This window comes from Mobula hypostoma, chromosome 23, assembly GCF_963921235.1.
Source record: "Mobula hypostoma chromosome 23, sMobHyp1.1, whole genome shotgun sequence".
In the NCBI taxonomy this organism is placed as follows: domain Eukaryota; kingdom Metazoa; phylum Chordata; class Chondrichthyes; order Myliobatiformes; family Myliobatidae; genus Mobula; species Mobula hypostoma.
Window position 1 is genome coordinate 13,828,184 of NC_086119.1, and position 23,197 is coordinate 13,851,380.

General features: G+C 43.1%; 1 protein-coding gene across 1 annotated transcript; it reads left to right on the forward strand.

The window, feature by feature from the left end:
- The first annotated feature begins 291 nt into the window (after window positions 1-291).
- tmem97 (transmembrane protein 97) lies at window positions 292-23,073 on the forward strand. Its single transcript, XM_063031663.1, is given in 5 exon segments — window positions 292-2,255; window positions 2,258-2,438; window positions 2,441-2,622; window positions 5,268-5,412; window positions 16,981-23,073. Coding segments are annotated over 5 exon segments (825 nt in total). The 5' UTR covers window positions 292-2,189; the 3' UTR covers window positions 17,232-23,073.
- The last annotated feature ends 124 nt before the right edge of the window (window positions 23,074-23,197 follow it).

Sequence of the window (23,197 nt, forward strand, 5' to 3'; positions counted from 1 at the left end):
GCCCATCCTCTGGGTCACCCCCCCCCGTCTTTCTCCCTAGGCCTCCTGTCCCATGATCCTCTCGTATCCCCTTTTGCCTATCACCTGTCCAGCTCTCGGCTCTATCCCTCCCCCTCCTGTCTTCTCCTATCATTTTGCATCTCCCCCTCCCCCTCCAGCTTTCAAATCCCTTACTCACTCTTCCTTCAGTTAGTCCTGACGAAGGGTCTCGGCCTGAAACGTCGACTGCGCCTCTTCCTATAGATGCTGCTTGGCCTGCTGCGTTCACCAGCAACTTTGATGTATGTTGCTTGAATTTCCAGCATCTGCAGAATTCCTGTTGTTTGCATATATATTTAATTGTCCTTAAAATGATTAGTTATGGAACCAGACATTGGAGTTTTATAAACTGAAGAGATCAGAGCTGAGAACTTGTGTACAGTGCATATCATTAATGTTCTTTAAGTTGTATGGGTGATTCATCCAGTTTCTTCAATAGGAAGCCTTAAATGTTTAATCAGAGTATTTATTGAAACATTGTGTTGGTCGTTGAGCTCGGGGCAGAGTTGAGCATGCATCCATGCTCATGGTAATTAGTTGATTGCATGACAAAGAAATGCAATTTAATCAGAGCCTGTTTTCTAAAGGTTTTTATGCCTAGTGCTCACAGTATTCTAGATGTAGTCTGACCATTGCTTTATAAAATCTATTACATCTTGCTTTTGTATTCTAGTCCTCTCAAAATGAATGCTAACATTGCATCTGCCTTCCTTAACCTTTAGGGAACCCTACAACATCATCATTATGCGCCACACTGTATCACGTGGGCAATCATGCCTTATGACCATGATTGTTCAGGGTAAACTTTTCTACAGAAGTGGTTTGCCATTGTTTTTTTCTGGGCAGTGTCTTTACAAGACAGGTAACCCCAGCCATTATCAATACTCCTCAGGGATACCCGGTGTCAGTAGTCACATAACCAAGACTTGTGATATGTACTAGCTGCTCATACTGTCAGGGTGTATTCTGGAGTTATGGTATATAGCAAATACTAATTTCAACAGCAGCCAGTCTTCAGACCTGAATGTGGACTGTAGATTGTTCATTGTTCAGAGCTGCACTTTAAATTCAATGATATTCCTGGAGCTGCAGTTTGGGATTGACTGCAAACAAATAAACACTCTATTTGAACTCAGGTGCCTGTATGTGCATGAATACAGCCCACAGTCAGTGGGAATTAACATTCATTTTGGGTGGTTGGAACGTAGGTGTGAAGATAGAGGAATCTGAAAATTATATGTAATTCAAAGGAAGCATTGTAGATACATAGTAACTACAGAATTGTCCTGCTGTTACTTTTACTACTACTACTACTACTACATAGTACCTTTGATCTTTAGCATATAAAAATATCATGTAATATTGGGTCAGGCAGACCTCTTCTTCCAAAAATGTCTCAAGTGTGATGCCTACTGTTTGTTTTGCTGAATAACTTCTCTATCTGCTAGCATCATTGCCTCTCCAGTGACTTTGTTCAGTCACAAGCCATGGGAGCAGGTGGTGGATGATTGTATTGTTGTGACTGTGAATAAAGTCACTGGAGAGGCACTGACGCTAGTGGATTATAGAAGCATTAATTCAGCAAAGGTGAGGGGACTAATCAGGTGCTACACCTTTCCCAAAGGTGACCTGAAGGCTAGCCGAGGAAAGGAGTGCCTTACACCTCCTTTGGCAGAGATGTATCTCCACCCCACCACCCAAATCCTACACCAGGACTCCCAAATCCCTTTGCACTTCAGATTTTTGTATTCAATTCTGAGATTGTTTCTACCTGCAGTGAATGCTGCAAGTCTGGAAGAAAGTCGGTAAAGAACGGACAGGAGTGGAAAAATCACAGCAATGTTCTGTTGGAATAGAACAGTACAGCATCAGGAACAGGCATCTCACCCCACAACGTCCATGCCAGTTTAAACAACAAATCTGCCTGCACATGATCTGCATCCCAGCATTGCCTCCCAGTTCATTCACCTGTCTACATACCTGTTAATCACTGCTATCTTATCAAAGAATGGCTCTCTGAAGAGAGGTCAAGGCCAGAAAGAGCAGTCTAGACAGATTATAGACAGGGGGGGAAAGGGTTTGCAGTCTTGGGATAGAGAAATGGGCACGGAGGCGGCAGAAGAAAGGAACAACGTCAGATCGGGGCTCAGATGGGATTAGGGCAATTCGGAGTGATCAATGCTGAACTTGACAGTGAAGCCCAGATATCCGGCAATGAACTGGGAAATGAGCGGCCACGGAGTCGCCTTGTGAGTGGAAGGACAGGCTGATCCCGATGTGCGGCGAAGACCTGGTGAAACATTCCCCGAAGACGAGGGTAAGAACAGGTACTGATCCAGCATTAGTTGGTCCGTCCGCAGTGAGGGTGCTGCCGGCGCCGGCTCCGCCTCCGCCCCGCCCTGCTGCCAATCGCCTGAGCCCGGGATGAGGCCACTCAGCCGCGGTCCCACTCCCGACAACGCCATGGCTTCCCCCGGGCGGCTGCTCGAGCGCATCTTCTGCTTCTACTTCGTCACTCACATCCCCATCACCCTGGCTATCGACCTGCAGGCCCTGTTACCCCGCTGGATGTTCCCGGCTGCGGTGAGTCCCTGACACCGGCCTCCGGCCATGTCCCCGCTCGCTCCGGGATCACGGGCTCTTTGTTGGGATGGTGGTCCGGAGGATCGGAGGATCGGAGGATCGGAGGATCGGAGGATCGGAGGATCGATGTACCTCATCCCTCGTCCTCCCGGACCGCTTCCCCCGTGCCGGCTTTTAACAGAAAGCTTTGTTTTATCCTGGTGTCCATGACAGGATTCTCGGACCGGTGCCAATGGGAGGGCATTCATTGGACAGATTTCAATGGGCGAGTTTTCATTGGACAGATTCCAGTGGGAGGGTTTTCATTGGACAGATTTCAATGGGAGGATTTTCATTGGACAGATTTCAGTGGGTGGGTTTTCATTGGACCGGTGTCTGTGGGAGGGTTTTCATTGGACCGGCTTCTATGGGGGGGTTTCATGGACTAGTGTCTGTGGGAGGGTTTTCATTGGACCGGTATCTGTGGGAAGGTTTTCATTGGACCGGTGTCTGTGGGAGGGTTTTCATTGGACCGGTGTCTGTGGGAGGGTTTTCATTGGACCGGCTTCTATGGGAGGGTTTTCATTGGACAGATTTCAGTGGGTGGGTTTTCATTGGACCAGTATCTGTGGGAAGGTTTTCATTGGACCAGTGTCTGTGGGAGGGTTTTCATTGGACCGGTATCTGTGGGAAGGTTTTCATTGGACCGGTGTCTGTGGGAGGGTTTTCATTGGACCGGTGTCTGTGGGAGGGTTTTCATTGGACCGGCTTCTATGGGAGGGTTTTCACTGGACAGATTTCAGTGGGTGGGTTTTCATTGGACCGGTATCTGTGGGAAGGTTTTCATTGGACCGGTGTCTGTGGGAGGGTTTTCATTGGACCGGTGTCTGTGGGAGGGTTTTCATTGGACCGGCTTCTATGGGAGGGTTTTCATTGGACCGATGTCTGTGGAGGGTTTTCATTGGACCGGTGTCTGTGGGAGGGTTTTCATTGGACTGGTGTCTGTGGGAGGGTTTTCATTGGACCGGTGTCTGTGGAGGGTTTTCATTGGACCGGTGTCTGTGGGAGGGTTTTCATTGGACCGGTGTCTGTGAAGGGTTTTCATTGGACCGGTGTCTGTGGTAGGGTTTTCATTGGACCGGTGTCTGTGGGAGGGTTTTCATTGGACCGGTGTCTGTGGAAGGGTTTTCATTGGACCGGTGTCTGTGGGAAGGTTTCCGTTGGACCAGTTCAATACACACAATGCACTGGAGGAGCTCAGCAGGTCAAGCTGATCTTGGATGGGAGTAAACAGTTGAAGTTTCAGGCCAACGCCCTTCACTAGTTTCTTTGGAAGGGTTGTCATTGGGCACGCACACAAAATGTTGAAAGAATTCAGCAGGCCAGGCAGTATCTATGGGGAGAAATGATCAGATGACATTTCCAGCAAATGTCCCCTATCCAAGATCCACAGACCTAACTGCCTCAGTAGATCCATTGTTTCTATTGCTCCTGTCCCACTGAATGCATCGATTCCAGTTTGGTTCAGTCTCTTCCCACCTACATCCATGACGTTTCACATGATGCCCATAACTTCAAAGACTCTTGAGTTCCCTGGCCCTGACCTCCTTATTTTTACCTTGGACATCCAGTCCCTGTACACTTGCAACCTCTATTTAAAAAGGCCTTTAAGGCCTCCGCTCCTTTCTTGACACCAGACCTAATCAGTTCCCTCAACTCCACACTCCTCTGTCTGGTAGAACTGGTCCTCAACCTCAACAACTTCTCTTTCGCCTCCTCCCAGTTTCTAACAGAAGCATCCTGATGAAGTCTGAGACGTCATCTGTTGATTTCCCTCCATACACGTCACCTGAACTACTGAGTTCCTCCAGCATTTTGTGTGCATTGCTCAAGGTGGCTAGTATTAGTGGAATCTGTTGTGTCAGAGTTTTCATTAGATTCGTTTCTGAGAGCCAGCTCCCTTTGGACCAGTTTTCGAGTTCATGGACCCCCCTGATCTTTGGAGCCTGCTGTTGTGTCCGTCCTGAGGATTAAACCATAAGACATAGGAGCAGATTAGGTGATTTGGCCCATAGTGTCCATTCCACCATGGCTGATTTATTATCTCTCCCAGCTCCATCTCCCTGCTTTCACCCTGTGATGTTTGATGCCTTACTAATCAAGAAACTATCAACCTCTGCTTTAAATAGACCCAATGACTTGGACTCCACAGCCGTCTGTGGCAATGAATTCCACAGATCTCCGTCCAAGCTTTATTTTCCTGCCCCTCCCACACCCCATAGTCTCCAAGGAAGCCCCAAACTGCTTATTGAACAGTAAGGAAACCCAACTCAAAGCCAGGTAACTTCATTATCAACATTTTACAGTAGGCAAACAATTCAACCTAGTGGAATTCTATTGGCCTAGTGAAGCTATCATTTAAAATCTGGTGAATAAACAAACTGATTAGGCGTATGGGAATCTGGCAGTCACTGTGAGTGTGATGCTGTTGTCCTACCGCTTGTAATGTACGTCATGTTCAACTGGTCCGTGGTAGTAATGATTGTTGAACTTTGGTTTGTTTACGCTAAATATCGACCCAGTCACACTTTGGAAAAACTTTTGAGGCTGAAGAAACTTCTGCAAGTTTGGAATTTTTTTTAAAAATCTTACATTTCTTTCCCCAGTTGCAAGGCTTAGTAAAGTGGTATGCAGTTCAGTTCAGAGACCCAATGATGATGGATCCACCAACATGGTTCAATACATTCGTTCTTTGTGAAGCATTGCTACAGTTGCCTTTCTTTCCTGTTGCAGCTTATGCTTTCTACAAAGGTCAGTACAGTATCTATTTCTCTTTGTGCAATTCACTTGAGTTTTCATAGCCTACAGACTCACTTTCAAGGACTCTACAAATTCATGTTCTCAGTATTTTTTTACAGTACATATATCTTTTAATTTGCACAATTTTTCTCCTTTTGAACATTGGTTATCAGTCTTTGTTTATGTATAATTTTTCATAAATGTGATTATATTTCTTTATTTTTCTCATGAATGCCTGCAAGAAAATGAATCTGAAAGTAATGTGACATGTATGACCTTTGATAATAAATTTACTTTGAACTCATTTGTAACTCATAAACAGGATATCAGTTAGGATAATATCAATTTAGATTATCATCACAGCCACAACTTTTGCAGTCGTAAGATTGTTTTATTTTATACCAATTGAAAACATTGAACAATAAACCACTTTGGGTACCTTTATTGTTGCAGTAATTACTATTGTAATATGTTTCTTTGTCTTTTGATATTATATTCCCAGTGCATTTCCCTAATTATAGAGAAGAAACAATTAGGAAGAAAATCCTTCATCTCTCTGTTCATTTCTTTACTATTTAATTTGTTGATTTTTTAAAAATTTCCAAATTAATTGTACTTGGCTTGCCTTTGTTATTAACTATGCTAAAAACTCTGCATTGATCTATCCCATTAAATAAAAACTCCCTTGCTTTGCTAGCACTAATGAATTCCATGCTTATCTTATTCAGTCAAGCTTCGCTGTTTGCTGATTCCGAAGTTTTCATTATTTTGAGTACATTTATCTCCTGTTTGCTTGATTTTAACTCTCTAGTCATAATTAATTTCTCTCATTTTCAGAATCCTATATATAAGTGATTACGTTGCACTTCTCTGCTGTAGTATTTCTTAAACCCCCATTTGAACGTAATGTCCAAAATTGGATACATTTCATCAGTGAAAATCTCTTTAAAGTCAGAGTCAGAATTAGGTTTAATATCACCAGCATATGTCGTGAAATTTGTTTTCTCTGCAGCAGCAGTGCATTGCAATACATAATAATAGGAAAAAACATGAATTACAGTAAGACTGTCCCTGTGTGTGCGTGCGTGTGTGTGTATATATATATATATATATATATATGTGTGTGTGTGTGTGTATATATATATATGTGTGTGTGTATGTGTGTGTGTGTATATATATATATATATATTAGTTAAATTAAGTAAGTAGTGCAAAAATAGAAATTTAAAAAGTAGTGAGGTATTGTTCATGGGTTCAAGGCCCATTCAGGAATCGGATGGCAGAGGGGAAGAAACTGTTCCTGAATTGTTGAGTGTGTATCTGCTTCCCGATGGTAACAATGCAAAGAGGGCATGACCTTATTGTTCTCATTGTACAGGTTAACTATCTTCTATGCTTTTAAACCTGGGGCTACACGTGATAAAGGAAACTTCAGACTACAATCATACCAGCACTCCTTTGTTCAGTTAAAATGGGAGACACATATGTTCCTCTTCCACTCTACAATGCTGTAATTCAGCGAGAGAATTTCATTAAACCTACATTTTCAATAGTAGTTTCTGATGGGTCGCATTGACATGTGGAATTTGTATCTGGTACAACATTCCAGGGACTTTGAAATAGCTTTGCATTCAATTGATGTGTCAACCATTTTGAATAAATGGTTTACTTGAATATAACACAATCTCTAATTTCAGGGTGTAATCGAAATTTAGATATTTTGTTCCAAGCAGTTCAAAACGTTGACTGTACCTCTTCCTAGAGATGCTGCCTGGCCTGCTGCGTTCACCAGCAACTTTTATGTCTGTTGCTTGAAATTCCAGCATCTGCAGATTTCCTCATATTTGAGTTCAAAGTTCAAAGTTTTTTTAAATCAGAGTGCATATACGTCACTGTATATAACCCTGAGATTCATTTTCCTGCTGGCATGCTCAGAATATCTATAGAATAGTAACAGGATCAATGAAAGATTAACCTGAGGACAAATTGTGCAAATGCAAATATAAATAAATAATGAGAATGTGAAATAACTAGATAAGAAGTCCTTAAAGTGGGATCATTGGTTGTGGGAACATCTCCATGGATGGGCAAGTGAGTGAAGTTATCTCCTCTGGTTCAAGAGCCTGATGATTGAGGGGTAGCAATTGTTCCTGAACCTGATGGTGTGAGTCCTGAGGCTCCTGTGGAGAGGAGTTCCCCAGCTCCTCTCTGATGCTGCACAGTTTCTTGACATTGACACATCACTGCAGAATTTAAATTTTACTGTCCTCATCTCTATAATGATTTTGAACACTTCTCCTTGATTTTCTCCTGACCATCTGACAACCGTCTGTAATGAAGTATCTCAATCTCTCACTGCACAAGACCATGAGAAAATAGGAGCAAGAAAAGGTTACCAGTCCATCCATCACAGGCAAAGCCCTCCCCACTATTGAGTTCATTTACATGGAGCGCTGCCACAAGAAAGCAGCGCCCATCAACAAACACCCCCTCCATCAAGGCCTTACCTGCTTCTCACTACTACCATTGGGCAGGAGGTAAAGAAGCCTTAGGTCCCACAGCACCAGGTTCATAAATAGTTACTACCCTACAACCATCAGGCTCCTGAGCCAGCATGGGTAACTTCATCGGGCACTACTACTATATACTCTGTGTATACTTTTTTTGTAAATTCTTTTTTCCTGTAAATGCCTGCAAGAAAATGAATCTCAAGGTAGCGTATGGCGGCATGACAGAAAAATGAAGGGCTATGTAGGAGGTCAGAGTTAGATAGATCTTATAGTAGGTTGAAAGGTTGGCACAACATCATGGGCCAAAGGGCCTATACTGTGCTGTAATGTTCTACATTCTACATACACACTGATAATAAATTTACTTTGAACTTTGAACCCTTCCCCCACTGCTCCCATTCATCCCCACCCACCCAACTATTCAATATAAAGGCATCCGTTAGTCTTGCAAGACCATGGGTCTGCGCCTGGAAAGTCTTCACGCTCCAGGGCGCAGGCCCTGGGCAAGGTTGTATGGAAGACCAGCAGCTGCCCATGCTGCAAGTCTCCCCTCTCCACGACACCAATGTTGTCCAAGGGAAGGGCATTAGGACCTTGGCACCAGTGTCGTCGCAGAGCAATGTGTGATTAAGTGCCTTGCTCAAGGATACAACACGTTGCCTTGGTTGGGGCTTGAACTCACGACCTTCAGGTCACTAGACCAATGCTTTAACCACTTGGCCACGTGCCCACAACTATTCAATATGATCTATGCTAACCTCAACCCCTCATTTGTGCAAGTTCCCTGTAGCCCTCAATTCCTTGATCTTCCAAATATCCAGCTCTACCTTAAATATAATGAACTCGGAGCAGAGAATCCCAGAGATTCGCCACCCTCTGTGAGATGAAACTTCCTCGCAGAAGTCCCGTGCAGCTATTTTCCCCTTGCCCGTGACTGTCCCAATACCGAAAACATTTCCACATCTATCCTGTCAAGTTACCTTACGGGCAGCACAGTGCCTGCGATCGCCAGTCGGGGCTCAATTTCCACCTGCTGCCTGTAAGGAGTTTGTGAATTCTCCCTGTGACGGTGAGGGTTTCCTCTGGTTTCCACCTACATTTCAAAGATGTACGGGTTAGGGATGATAGGTTGTGACCATGCTACGTTAGTGTTGAAAGCATGGCGTGAGCTGCCTCCAGCACAACCCTTAGACTGTAGGATCGTTGAACCAAATGAACACATTTCATTGTACGTGTGACAAATAAAGCTAATCTCTTTACTATGTTTAATGAGATCACTCCTTATTCTTCTAAGCTCAAGGAATACAGTCCAAAACTGTCCAGCCTCTCTTAATAGGTGCCAATAGCTCAGTCGGTAACACTAGAGCCTCTTAATCTCAGGGTTGCGGTTTCGAGCCGCGTGTTGGGCGAAGGATCTCTGGGTAATGTAGCAGTTAGCGTAACGCTATGACAGCGCCAGCAACCCGGGTTCATTTCCCACCGCCATCTGTAAGGAGTTTGTACATTCTCTCTCTAACCACGCGGGTTTCCACCCGGTGCTCTGGTTTCCTCCCACATTCCAAAGACGTGCAGGTTAAAAGGTTATTGGGTCACGTGTGTAATTACCCGATATGGGCTCATTGGGCCAGAAGGGCCTGTTACTGTACTGTATCTCTAAACAAGTTAAAATGAATGCATTGATAGGACAGTTAGAGGAAACTATAGGCCAGTTAGCCTAACCTCAGTGGTTGGGAAAGCGTTGGAGTCTATTATTAAGGATAAAGTTTTGGGGTAGTTGGAGACTAATGGTAAAATAAGTCAGTGGTTTCTGTTAAAGGGAAATCTTGCCTAACAAATCTGATTGAATTTTTCGAGGAATTAACAAGCAGGGTGGACAAAGGAGAGGCAGTGGATGTCATTTACTTGGATTTTCAGAAGGCATTTGATAAAGTGAGGCTATTTAAGGAGATAAAATCCCATGGTGTTACAGGAAGGATACTGGCATGGATAGAGGAAAGGCTGGTGGGCAGGAGGCAGCGAGTGGGAATAAAAGGAGCCTTTTCTGGTTGTCTGCCAGTGACTAGTGGTGTTCCTCAGGGGACATATTGGGACCGCGACTTTTCACAGTGTTTGTCAGTGATTTAGATAGTGGAATTGATGGCTATGTGGCAAAGTTTGCAATTGATATGAAGATAGGTGGAGGGATAGGTAGTTCTGAGGAAGCAATGCAATTGCAGCAGGACTTAGACAAATTGAAAGAATGGGCGAAAACAGTGATGGGAAAGGTATGATAATGCATTTTGGTAAAAGGAACAAAAGTGTTCACTATTGTCTAAATGGGGAGAAGATTCAAACATCAGAGGTGCAGAGGGACTTGGGAGTCCTCGTGCAAGACTCCCAGAAGGTTAATTCACAGGTTGAGTCTGTGGTAAAGAAGGCAAATGCAATGTTGGCATTTATTTCAAGGGGAATAGAATATCAAAGCAATGAGATAATGCTGAGGCTTTACAAGGCACTAATCAGACCACACTTGGAATATTGTCAACAGTTTTGGGCCCCTTATCTCAGAAAGGATGTATTGTCATTGGGAGAGTCCAGAGGAGGTTCGCCTGTACTCACTGGAATTTAGAAGAATGCGTGGGAATCTCATTGAAACCTACCATAATGTATAGTAGTAGAATTAGGCCATTCGGCCCATTGAGTCTGCTCCACCACTTCATCATGGCTAATCCAATTTTCCTCTCAGCCCTAATCTCCTGCCTTCTCCCTGTATCCCTTCATACCCTGATCAATCAAGAATCTATCAAACTCTGCCTTATATATACATAAAGACTTGGCCTCCACAGATACCTGTGACAAAGAATTCCACAGATTCACCACGCTCTAGCTAAAGAAATTCCTCCTCATCCCTTTTCTAAAAGAACATCCCTCTATCCTGAGGCTGTGTCCTCTAGTCTTGGACTCCCCCACCATAGGAAACGTCCTCCCCACATCCACTATATCAAGGCCTTTCACCGTTCGATAGGTTTCAATTAGGTCTACCCGCATTCTTCTTAATTCTAGAATGTCAAGTATATTATATCAAATTCTACGAAAATTACCTGTATTCTTAAGGAACTGCACTATATATTTAATAATTTTGTAATTCTTTCTGCAAAATATTGTTAATGTTAAATTGTCTTTTAATCCATGATAACTTTAAAATCCGCTCTCTCTTGGTTGTATTTTGAACACCTCAGCAGTACATGCTCAAACATTTCTTGACGGTTACAATACTCTCACCTCCCATTATTGTGTTTTTCACCAATGTACTATTTAACCCTGTTTTTACTCATTGACTCCTCCGACAAGGTTTTGATGTATTTGCGCGCCATTTATTTCTTCCTGGTTTTGGAAATGGCCGGCATGGTTTTCCCAAGACCACTCCTGTTCTGCACAGGCTTGGCGGGATTGTCCCCAGAGGCTTCAGAATCGTGCACCTGTGCACAGAAGCAGAAATTCCAGCAAGATGGCCACCTACCGGGTGGCAAGGGGTGAGACTCAGAGCGAGAAGTGGGAGATCTTAGCGCAGTCTGTTTGTGACTGTCTGTTCACTTCCAGAGAACAAAAGAGATACAACTGCAAATTGTTAGCTGATAATTGATTGGTTAAATAGTCAACTGACAGCAGCCAATAAAAAGAAGTTAGGGTCACGCGGAGTGGCAGTTGTTGGAGTGGTCATTGCTAGAGTGGGGGAAGCTAAGGTTTTTGATCAAGAGGCTTCAGCAGGAAGCGGTAGCGAGTGGAGAAGGTGACACATTCTTTCTTATTGCACAGTTAAAATTCAAAAGTTTCAAAGTACATTTATTATCGAAGTACGTATACAGTATACAACGGTGAGATTCGTCTTCCCACAGACAGCCAAGAAATAAAGAAAACTATGGAACCCATTCAACAAAAATATCAAACACTCAAAGTGCAAAAAAAAGAACAAATTGCGCCATCGGCAGTTAGAAGCTAGGTCAAAACAATATTGTTGGCCAAAGAGCTTGTACTGTGCTATACCGTTCTGTTCTGTAGCCCATCTTGCCTTTATTCTGCCATGCTGAATGACACCTTGTACAATAAGATGGGCCCTTGACCTGACTACCTCTCTCATCTGTGACTGTGACTATTCATTCTGCATTCTGTTATTGCTTTTCCCTTTGTACTCCCTCAATGTACTGATGTAATGAAATGATCCGTAGGCTTGGCATGAAAAACAAAGTTGTTCACAATCATAAGCTGATTTCGCAAACCACTCTGTAATTTCTCCTCTGATAGAACGAGCAAACAAAGTGATTCTCTCAGAAACAAGTCTCTGCGGATAGGTTGGAAATACCCATTTTTATTCATTGTATTTAGAGACACGGCATAGAGCAGACCGTTCCAGGACCATTGAGCCGCAATGCCTAGCAACCCATCTACTTGACCTCAGCCTAATCACAGGACAGTTTACGGTGGCCAGTTACAAACAGGAGGAAGTCTGCAGGTGCTGGAAATCCAAAGCAACACACACAAGACTGGAGCAACTCAGCAGGCCGGGCAGCGTCTCAGACCCCTCCTCAGGACTGAGACGGAAGGGGGAGGGCGCAGGGTAAAAAGGTGGGGGTAGAGGGGAAAGAGGCTGGTTGGAAGGTGATAGACAAAGCTAGGTGGGAGAGAAAGGTCAAGGGCTGGAGAAGAAGGAATCTAATAGCAGAAGAGAGTGGACAATAGGAGAAATGGAAGGAGGAGGGGAATTGGGAGGAAGTAATAGGTAGGTGGCCAAGAGGTTAAGGCATTGGACTAGCGACCTGAAGGTCATGAGTTCGAGCCCCAGCCAAGGCAACGTGTTGTGTCCTTGAGCAAGGCACTTAATCACACATTGCTCTGTGACGACACTGGTGCCAAGCTGTATGGGTCCTAATGCCCTTCCCTTGGACAACATCGGTGTCGTGGAGAGGGGAGACTTGCAGCATGGGCAACTGCTGGTCTTCCATACAACCTTGCCCAGGCCTGCGCCCTGGAGAGTGAAGACTTTCCAGGCGCAGATCCATGGTCTCGCAAGACTAACGGATGCCTGTACTAATAGGCGGGTGAAAAGAAGTAAAAGGTTAGAACGAGGGATAGAGGAAAGGGGGTTGGGGGGTGAATTTGTTTACTGAAAGGAGAAATCTATATTCATGCTTCAGGCTGGAGTCTACCCAGTTGGAATATAAGGTGTTGTTCCTTAACCCTGAGGGTGGCCTCATCATGGAACAAGAGAACGCTGTGAACTGACGTGTCAGAACAGGAATGGGATTAGTTAGATTTCAATGTTTGGCCAGTGGGAAATCCTGCTTATGTCAGGAAGTGCGGAGGTGCTCGACGAAGCAGTCCTCCAATTTACGACGGGTCTCACCGATGTAGAGGAGGCCGCATCGGGAGCACCGGACACAAAAGACGACTCCAGCAGATTCGCAGGTGAAGTGCTGCCTCACCTGGTAGGACTGGTTGGGGCCCTGAATGGAGGCGAGGGAGGAGGTGTAGCATTTAGGCCACTTGCAAGGGTAAGTACCTGGAGGGAGATTAGTGGGCAGGGACGAATGGACAAGGGAACTGCAGAGGGAGTGATCCCTGTGGAAAGTGGAGGCGGGGGGAAGTAAAGATGTGCTTAGTGGTAAAATCCCTTTGGAGATGGCAGACATTGCGGAGGATAATGTGTTGCAGAGTCTGGAGGGGTGGTAGGTAAGGAGAAGAGGAACTCCTATCACTATTGAGGTGGCAGGAAGATGGGGTGAGCGTGGATGTATGGGAAATGGGGGCGATGCAGGTGAGGGCAGCATCAATAGTAGAGGGAGGGAAACCCCATTCTTTAAAGAAAGAGGACACCTCCTGGAATGGAAAGCCACATCCTGGGAACTGATGCAGTAGGGGCAAAGAAACTGAGGGAAAAATAGCATTTTTATAGGAGATAGGGAGGGAAGAGGTATAGTCAAGATACCTGTGGGCATCAGTAGGTTTATAAAAGACGTCAGTTGACAGTTTGTCTCCACAATGTTGAAAGGTGGATGTGGAGAGGATGTTTCCTGTGGTGGGGTATCCAGAACTAGAGGGCACAGCCTCAAAATTGATTGGCGCCCTTTTAGAACAGGAATCTTTTTGGCCAAAGGGTGGTGAATCTGTGAAATGCTCTGTCACAGACTATGTTGGAGGCCAAGTCCATGGGTATATTTAAAGCGGAAGTTGATAGATTCCTGATTGGTCAGGGCCTCGAGAGATATGGTGAGAGGGCAGGTGTACGGGGTCAGTGGGATCTGGGATCAGCCATGATGAAATGATGGAGTGGACTCGATGGAATGGATGAATGGCCTAATTCTGTTCCTATGTCTTATGTCTTATAGACAAGGCTCTCATCCTAAATACTAGTAAGTCATTCCCGATCCAGATCTAGGATAACTATACCCTTTCGTTTCGGGAATCGTTACGGTGATACCCTAAGTTGGGAATCCTGTGATTTTTTTTAATTGATTACTGTAAGTAATTGGTAAAAAAAACTACAGGAGACACCAACTCTTAATGGAGAGGATGAAAGTAGAGACTTTTCTGAAGGAATCTGTCCCACAGCTGATCAGAGCAGTGCTTCAGATATCTGGCTATCTCCTTGTCTGAAGCTGATGACTCAGAGGTGACTAGGAGGGAGGGGTAGAGTCACTAAACTTGAGCTTTATATTTGGTACATTAATTTGCTCGTTTGTTTGTTTGTTTATTCATTTAGTGATGTAGTGCAGAACAGGCCCTTCCAGCCCAACGAGTTGCAGTGCCCAGCCACCCCTCTGTTTAACACTAGTCTAATCACAGGACAACTTACAATGACTAGTTAACTCACTAATCCTAACTGTATGTCTTTGGAATGTGGACAGAAACTGGAGCACTTGGAGAAAACCACGTCGTTCACAGGGAAAACGTACAAGCTCCTTAGAGACAGCACCAGAATTAAACTTTGAATTCTGGAACGCCCCGAGACGGAATAGTGACACTAACCATACACTACCATGGCGTTTATTATAATAGTTCAACCATTTGACAGATTTGTGGCAGGAAATATAGTGAATCGAAAGGTTCTTAAGACATTGTGTTTGAACCTTAAGAGAAAAATCATCACAACTGCCTGTCAGATTATCGTGAATTACTTTTAACCCTCTATGTGTATGTTTTACATTTAACAGTATAATACTTTGTAATCGGAAGCAAACTCTAAGCATTGGGAACTGAGTGACAGGTACAGTTTGTCTTGCTCAGTGGGTATTGCACTTGATAAGTTTATTGGCTTTCATCCTCAGTGGTATATCTTTCATGCCACTTACAAATATTTTGTGAAGAAGGTAGCTCTGCTGTTCAAAATATGGGAACTGTTAACGACAGAAATATCGTCATTCCCTTTGCCTTTTCCTCCCTGTACTGTGAACGTTACTGTAAGGAGTACAGTTGGTGTCTTCGGTTTAATTTGGAGAATCAGCACAGTAACAGGCTCTTCAGATCAAATCAGCCCACGCCCATGTGACCAATTAACCTACTAACCTGTACATCCTTGGTGGTGGAGAGATCATCAAAACTCTTTAGACACAGCGGCAGAATTCAACCCGGTGCTATAATAGTGTTACGCTGACTTCTACGCTACTGTGCCGCACAATATTGGTTTTACCAGTCATACCAAACTTAATAACGTAATTCCCTGTTTAAAAGTTGGTGAGTTTGAGTCCCACTCCAAAGCTTGAGCTTGAATATGACTGACACCCCAGTGCAGTACAGAGGGAGTGCTGCACTACCAGAGGTACCTTTCATTTATTAAACTATGGCCTTAACGCTGTCCTGGTTGTTACATTTGCCCAGAGCAAGAACAACAACAGAGCGGTAGGATTTAACATTTGTACTGAGTCATGTTGGCACTGTACACACTGGGTAACTTACAGAGCGGGAGTTACAAACCAAGCTTGCCGAGACAGAAAACATGCACACTGGAAAGCCCATCACCAGAAGGGAGAGTGTCTGCATCACGTAGGAGGCTCAAATGATCAACCGGCTGCCTGCGCCTCGCCATATTCTCACAATCAATCCAATACGGTTCACTGCCGCCTTAATGTATCCTGTGGCTTCCTTTCAAAGAAAGTCAGGGCAATTAATCTCAGTCAATATTCATCTCTAGCAACCTTTGCAGAAAGAAAGATAATCCCATGGCTGTTTGTGAGGACTTGCTGTGCCCAGATCTGCTGCTCTGATCCCGACATAACAACATTATAAGCATTTCAGTATCTCTGAAGTACGCTGAAATCTCAAGAGGTCATGAGAGATGGCTTGGTGTAATTTTCTTTAGCTCTGCACTTTCTCACAGTTAATTCTGAAGTCTATACAGCATGTGTATGTAAAGTAAATTTACATGTGCTCCAGTTTCCTCCCACAGTGCAAAGATGTACTGGCTGGTAGGTTAATTGGTCATCGTAAATTATCTCGTAATTAGGTTAGGGTAAAGTCGGGTGGTGCATCTCAGAAGGGCCTATTCCACGCTGTATCTCAATAAATAAATAAGAAATAAATTCAGCGTGTGTGTTATCGTGGGCATACAAATACATCACAAACTCTATGGCAGCCTCAAACATTAAACCCTATCATCTTAAAAGATCAAAGTTCAAAGTAAATTTGTTATCAAAGTACATATATATCATCATATACTACTCAGAGATTCATTTTCTTGAGAACATTAACAGTAGATGCAGCAAAATACAATAGAATCAATGAAAAACTACACACAAACAACCAATGTGCAAAAGAAGACCAAAATGTGGAAATGTAAAAGAAACAAAAAATGAATAAATAAGTAATCAGCAGTATTGAGAATTTAAAAAATCTTGGTTAAAAGACAAGTGAGATGTAATAAATAATATTGAGAACTGATAAGTAACCTCAGTTAAAAGGCAACTGGTGCAGAACCTCTTCGGTATACTGTGATATTTCTTTTATTATTTGAAGTTGATGTCTTGAATAATTTTTAAGTACACACCATAGAGAGACAGAATTTATAAAATAATGCTTTCTACATTCTCTTTATCTACAGGAAGTTGTCCATGGATCAGAATACCAGCCATCGTGTACTCCACACATGTGGCTACAACAGTCATTTCAATCCTTGGACATATTCTGTTTAACGATTTCTCAAAATCAACATATCCAGGACCAAATACTCTCTCAGAGCGTTTATCACTCTTAGCTATATATAGTCCCTATTTACTCATCCCCGTTATGATTCTGCTAACAATGCTTTACAGCCAACGGTATAATTCCTTCAATGAAAAGAAGAGGCAATAACAGTTTCCACAACCATTCAGAGAATCATTTTCCATTTTCCCAGTGAAATTCGGGCCATCACTACTTTATAATTTTACTTAATTACAACACAAAGTCTTCAAGCAATTTTACTACAGAATTATATGTCAGAGTGGATTAGGATATTCATTAAAAAAAACTTCTTTCATGAAAGAGCAGCCCCCTTTTTAATAGCACTTTCAGGTAAAGTTATCAGCCCAAGGATCACAACAATAGACTGGCTTATAAATAAGGTGCAGATGTGTGGGAAGTCTAAAATAAAAGCAGAAAATCCTAGAGATGCCCTGCAGTCCAGACAACATCTATGGAAAGAGAAACAGAGTGAATGTTTCAGAGTTCAAAGTAAATTTATTATCAAAGTATATATATATATAATCAATGAAAGACCACACCAACAGAGCAGACAACCAATGTGCAAAAGGCAATAAACTCTGCAAATACAAAAAAAAAGAAAAAATGAAATAATAAATAAACAAGTAAGCAATAACTATTGAGAACATATGATGAAGACTCCTTGAAAAGGAGTCTATAGGTTGTGGGAACAGTTCAGTGATGGGGGCGAGTGAAGTTATCCCCTTTGGTTCAAGAGCCTGATGGTTGAGGGACAATACCACTTCCTGAACCTGGTGGTGTGCCTCCTGAGGCTCCTGTAACTTCTCTCTGATGGCAGCAAGTTGGAGACCCTTAATCAGAACTGGGAGAGAGAGAAATCAAAATGGTGATTCTAAGATACAAGAAAGGGGGCTGGAAGGGATGGACAGGACAAAGAAAATAACTGATAAAGTGAAGTCAGATCAAAAAGGGGAAGGTAATGATAATTTTTGCCTGGGTTTCTGTCACTGGCGGGACAGTAATATCTGCACAGCAGATCAGGTTTTAACAACTGATAGAGAAATTCAAACTAATTCTGCTGTAATTTATATATTTGTGATATTGACTGTGTTTTTCTTTCTTTACTAATGTGACCTGAGATGTTGGGCAGCCTTGTATTCACAACACATAACACAAAGGCTAATCACCTAGATACCCCTTCAACCATTTGACCGCGTCTACCCCAAATATCTCCTTTGTCCGGGCCCTCTTGTCTGTCACAGTAGCACGGTGATTACCACATTGTTTTACAGCGCCAGCACTAGCAATCACGAATCGAGGTTCAATTCCTACTGCCGTCGGTAAGCAGTGTGTCCCTTCCCTTTGTGGCCGTGTGGGATTCCTCCGGGTGCTCCAGTGTCCTTCCACATTCCAGAGACGCACAATTACGGTTAGCAAGCTGTAGGTTTGCTATGCTGATGCCGGAAGTGTGGCGACACTTCCCTGAAAATGCAACTGTTTCTCTTCCCACAGGTGATGAGTCTTTCCAGCATTCCCTGTTAATAAACTAACGAGAGCAGTTTTCTGCTTTGCCCTCTTTTTCCATAACGACCTTCAGTGATGTATTTTTATAAGAAAATAAGTCTTGTATACAATGGGATCAAATGCAAAGTCAGTGGACTTTTGTCCAATCCATTTTCTTTTCCGTTACCTTCCTGCGCCACCACCAACCACTCTGCTTACCCTTCCAATCCCTTTCTCTTGCTCTTTTATTTGGAAGCAGGGAATAACGTACAAAGTTTGCCCCTCATCAGCTGAGCAAGTGGTCTATCAATGGCAAGTGGCCTCAGGGTCCACATTGATGGACAAATTAATGGCAACAGCAGTTCAAAAGTATCAGGCTGAAGAGAGTAATAATCTGTGATCTTCTAATTTCAAGTTCAGTTGATTGTCATTCAGCCGTGCACATGTACACCGCCAAACGAAACAGCATTCCTCCGGACCAAGGTGCACAACACAGTACATATAACTCACACACAATATTACCACAAATAGTGAGGTGTATATACAAGTTTAAAAGAAAACAGTGTAACGCTACTGGCACTTCATATATGATGAGACCTGTGTGTTCAGTAGTCTTACAGCTTGGGAAGAAGCTGTTTCCCACCCTAACAGTTCTTGCCCTAATGCTATGGCACCTCCTCCCTGGTGGTAGGGAATCAAAGGAATCAAAGAGATAGCTGGATGGATGGGAAGGAAACATTGTCAATGCTAAGGGCCCTGTGTATGCAGCATTCCTGGTAACTATCTCTCATGGGTGGAAGACAGACCCCAATGATTCTCCCAGTAGTCCTCACAATCCTTTGTATGGGTTTGCAGTCAGACGGCGATGTAGTTGGCCAGAACACTTTCGATTGTGCTCCTGTAAAAAATTCATTAAAATGGAGGTCAGGGGAAGCCTCACTCATCTCAATCTCCTCAGGAAGTGGAGACGCTGCTGTGTTTTCTTGATCAATATTTATCAGTGAGATAATAGTCCACAGTCACACTTTGGAAAGTTGGAACAACTTTCCAAATGTCTAAATCCTATAGATCAAACGGAAACATAGTAACACACTCAGCTACATCGATTTACAGGATGATTTCCCGAATGTTCATGTTAGGCTCACTGGTTAGACCATTTCTGTAGGTATACGGGTCTTCGTAACTGTCCTCAATTCTTGTGCCAAGTATTGCAGAATTGTAAGTAAAGAGAGCCATTCAAACTCTGTCCTAAATTGCTCTTCAGAATGTTGACTGTTCACCTATAACATCTGATTTCCTGCATGGATTCTCTTTTCCATTTGGTTTTAACTGCATGCAATTATGTTAGGATCAAAATGTTGCTGTAACTAGACAATAGAACAGTACGTATTCTTCATTTATGTATGCATTCACGTGAGTACACTCAGTGGCCACTTTATTGGGTACACCTTTATTGCTACTCATTCATGCAAATATCTAATCAGCCAATCATATGGCAGCTGCCAAATGCATAAAAGCATGCAAACATGGTCAAGAGGTTCAGTTGTTGTTCAGACCAACCATCAGAATTGGAAGAAGTGTCATCTATATGACCTTGACTGTGGAATGATTGATGGTACCACACATGGTGGTTTGAGTATCTCAAAAACTGCTGATTTTCTCACACTCCAGTTCCTGGAGTTTACAGAGAATGGCACAAAAAACAAAAACTCCAATGAGCAGCAGTTCTGCGGGCAAAAATGCCCTGTTAATGAGAGGTTGGAGGAGAATGACCAGACTGTTCAAGCTCACATGAAGGTGACTAACTAAAATAACTGCAGATTACAACATGGGTGTGTAGAAGAGCATCTCTGAATGCACGACATGTCAAAGATAGAAGTGGATAGGCTACAGCAGCAAAAGACCATGAACATACTCTTAGTGGCCACTTTATTATGTACAGGAAATACCTAATAAAGTAGCCACTGAATGTATACACAAACTAAGTAGCTTGTCAAGTAAGTTTATTTTGCATTGTTACAAATCATTTTGGTAGATGCACTTTCAGTAAACTTATTTTCCTTTTATTGATTGAGAAAATATTTTGTATTTAATTCTAGAATGATGCTTTTTTCACTGTTGTGACAAGTTCCTATGGAATAATCTTCATTAAACCAGTAAATGATAAATGTAAAATATGATTGCAAAATGTAAACTGCTTGAGGTACCCGGCAGGTCAGGGAGTCTCTGTGGAGGCAGAGGAATGGTTGATGTTTTGGGTTGAGACCCAGCATCAGGACTGAGAGTCTTGAGGGGAAATCGCCAGTGTAATGGAGTAAGAGGGAGGACTGAGGCAAGGTAGAACCAGGTAAGGGTGGGGGTGAGGGAGGGTGACAGGCAGATGGAGCCAGGTGTGGGAGAGGGGAAAGGGACCAAGTGTGAGACAGCAGCCAATGGCTGATAGGTGGAGACAATATGAGCAGAGGGAAAACAGGGTATGAACAGCTTTGTGGACTGAAGGGCCTGTATTGTGCTGTATGTTTTCTATGTAACATTGAACTTCTCAGTTTCAAGCATCCAATTTCATGTTCCTTCCTCCTGCCCAAGTTGTTTCACTCCAGCTTTCCTTACCCAGTTTCCTTCTCCCTCACCTGTTTCCACCTGCCTATCACCGAACACGTCTCTTATCCCTTCCACAACCGGTTCCATCTGCCCATCATCTCCCACTTAACAGATTGCAGCGTCTGCCTCTGTCCACCTTCTCCCTTCCCTCCCCCATACCTGGCTCCATCTGTCTGCCACCCCCTCCCCTCCTTACCTAATTCCACCTACCACCCTCACCCTGTTTTTTATCTTATCTGCATCGAAATATCACTACCAGCCACTTCCCATCTCCACGCCTGCCCCTCTTGTCTCCATCTGCCTATCATCCCCCTTCTCATCAACCAGACCCTCCTCACAGGTCTTTATTCTGGCTACCGCCCCCCTACAGTTTCATTTGGGATGAAGGGTCCCATATCCCTCTGCTTTCATAGATGCTGCCTGACCTGTTGAGTTCCTCTAAGTTTTTTTTAAGCTCCAGCTTTCAACTGCTTCAGTATTTTGTGTCTCTAATTGCACACTTTAGGTTGTTAGGTTAAGGAAATACACTTTTATTTAGGAAATTTTTAAAATAATCATTGCACATATAAAGCCAAAATAATTATGATATTTCCAGCAGATTAAGTAACTAAGATCATATGATTAAAAGATCCTCCTGTTATTTATTTATGGGAAGGAAGCAACACAGGCAATGATTGCCTTTATATTATACCCTTAATTGCTGTGAAATGGATCTCTTTTTGAAATTTTACATTTACTATAGTGTTACTTTGGGAATTATACAACTGTTTTTGATCTAGCAAATATTAGGTGGGTTACTCTCCGGTCAGGAATCCTGGGGGTGTAATCAAAGTAAGAATAATGGAGTTGAAATCTAATTTGGGAAGTAGATACATACTGAAGCACTTGGAAGAGTATTGTTCCAACTCCCAGTTCAAACAGATCAGACTGAACTAAAATTTATTACACAACTGGAACCTGGCATTTTCCTGCTTCAGTTTCTTATATTCATACATTTAAAAATGTATAAATTTGTATGAATATGAGAAACCGAAGCAGGAAGATGGAGGTTGAGCAAGCAAGCTGCAAAATGTAGGTCTATTCCATGGAATCCTAAAAGCCCCAACTTGATGAAAGGCAAGGCACTGTTCCTTGGGCTTATGTTGAAATAGTGGAAAAGGCAACAACTAGAGAGGTTGGAGCAAGTGGAGAATTAATGTGACAGGAAACTGGAAGCTCAGGATCATCCCAGCTGAATTAACGGAGTTGTTCTGCAACACAATCACCCAGTGTGTTTGGTTTCTCCAGCACACAGTAACCACATTGTGAATGCCAAGTGCAGTACTAGATTGAAAAAGCAAGTGAACTGCTCCTTCTTCTGTTTGGGGCAGCACGGCAGCGTAGCTGTTAGCGCAATGCTTTACAGCACCAGCTGTAAGATCAGGATTCGACTCCTGCCACTGTCTGTAAAGAGCTTGTACTTTCTCTCTGTGACCATGAGGGTTTTCTCCAGGTGCATTTCAAAGATGTACGGTTAGGACTAGTGAGTTGTGGCTATGCTCTGTGGTTCAATGAGCGTGCTGTCACTTACGAGCTGCCCAACACAATCCTCACTGATTTGATTTGATGCAAACGTCGTATTTTACTGTTTCGATGTACACGTGACAAATATAGCTAATCTTTATCTCCGGGTCCTGGACCAGTTAGACTGCAGTCAGATACGGGCCAATTTGGGCAAAGACAACAGATTTCCTTTCCCGAAGACAATCGGTGAAGCAGATGTTACTTTATAAATGAAAACTGGTAACAAAATGGATATTATTACTACAGGTTTTAAAAGAAATCCAGATTCAAGGTCACATTATTAATTTGAACAGAAAATTATTGGTTCAAGTTGATGTGTGCATTATTTTCTCTTTCCATGTTTACAGTAACAAGATGTAGAACAAGCCATTATTTTGACTGGTATCCACTGCAAACACGCTCTTTAGTAATGCTCACTGCATCAAAGTCAGAAACAGTTTTGATGGGTA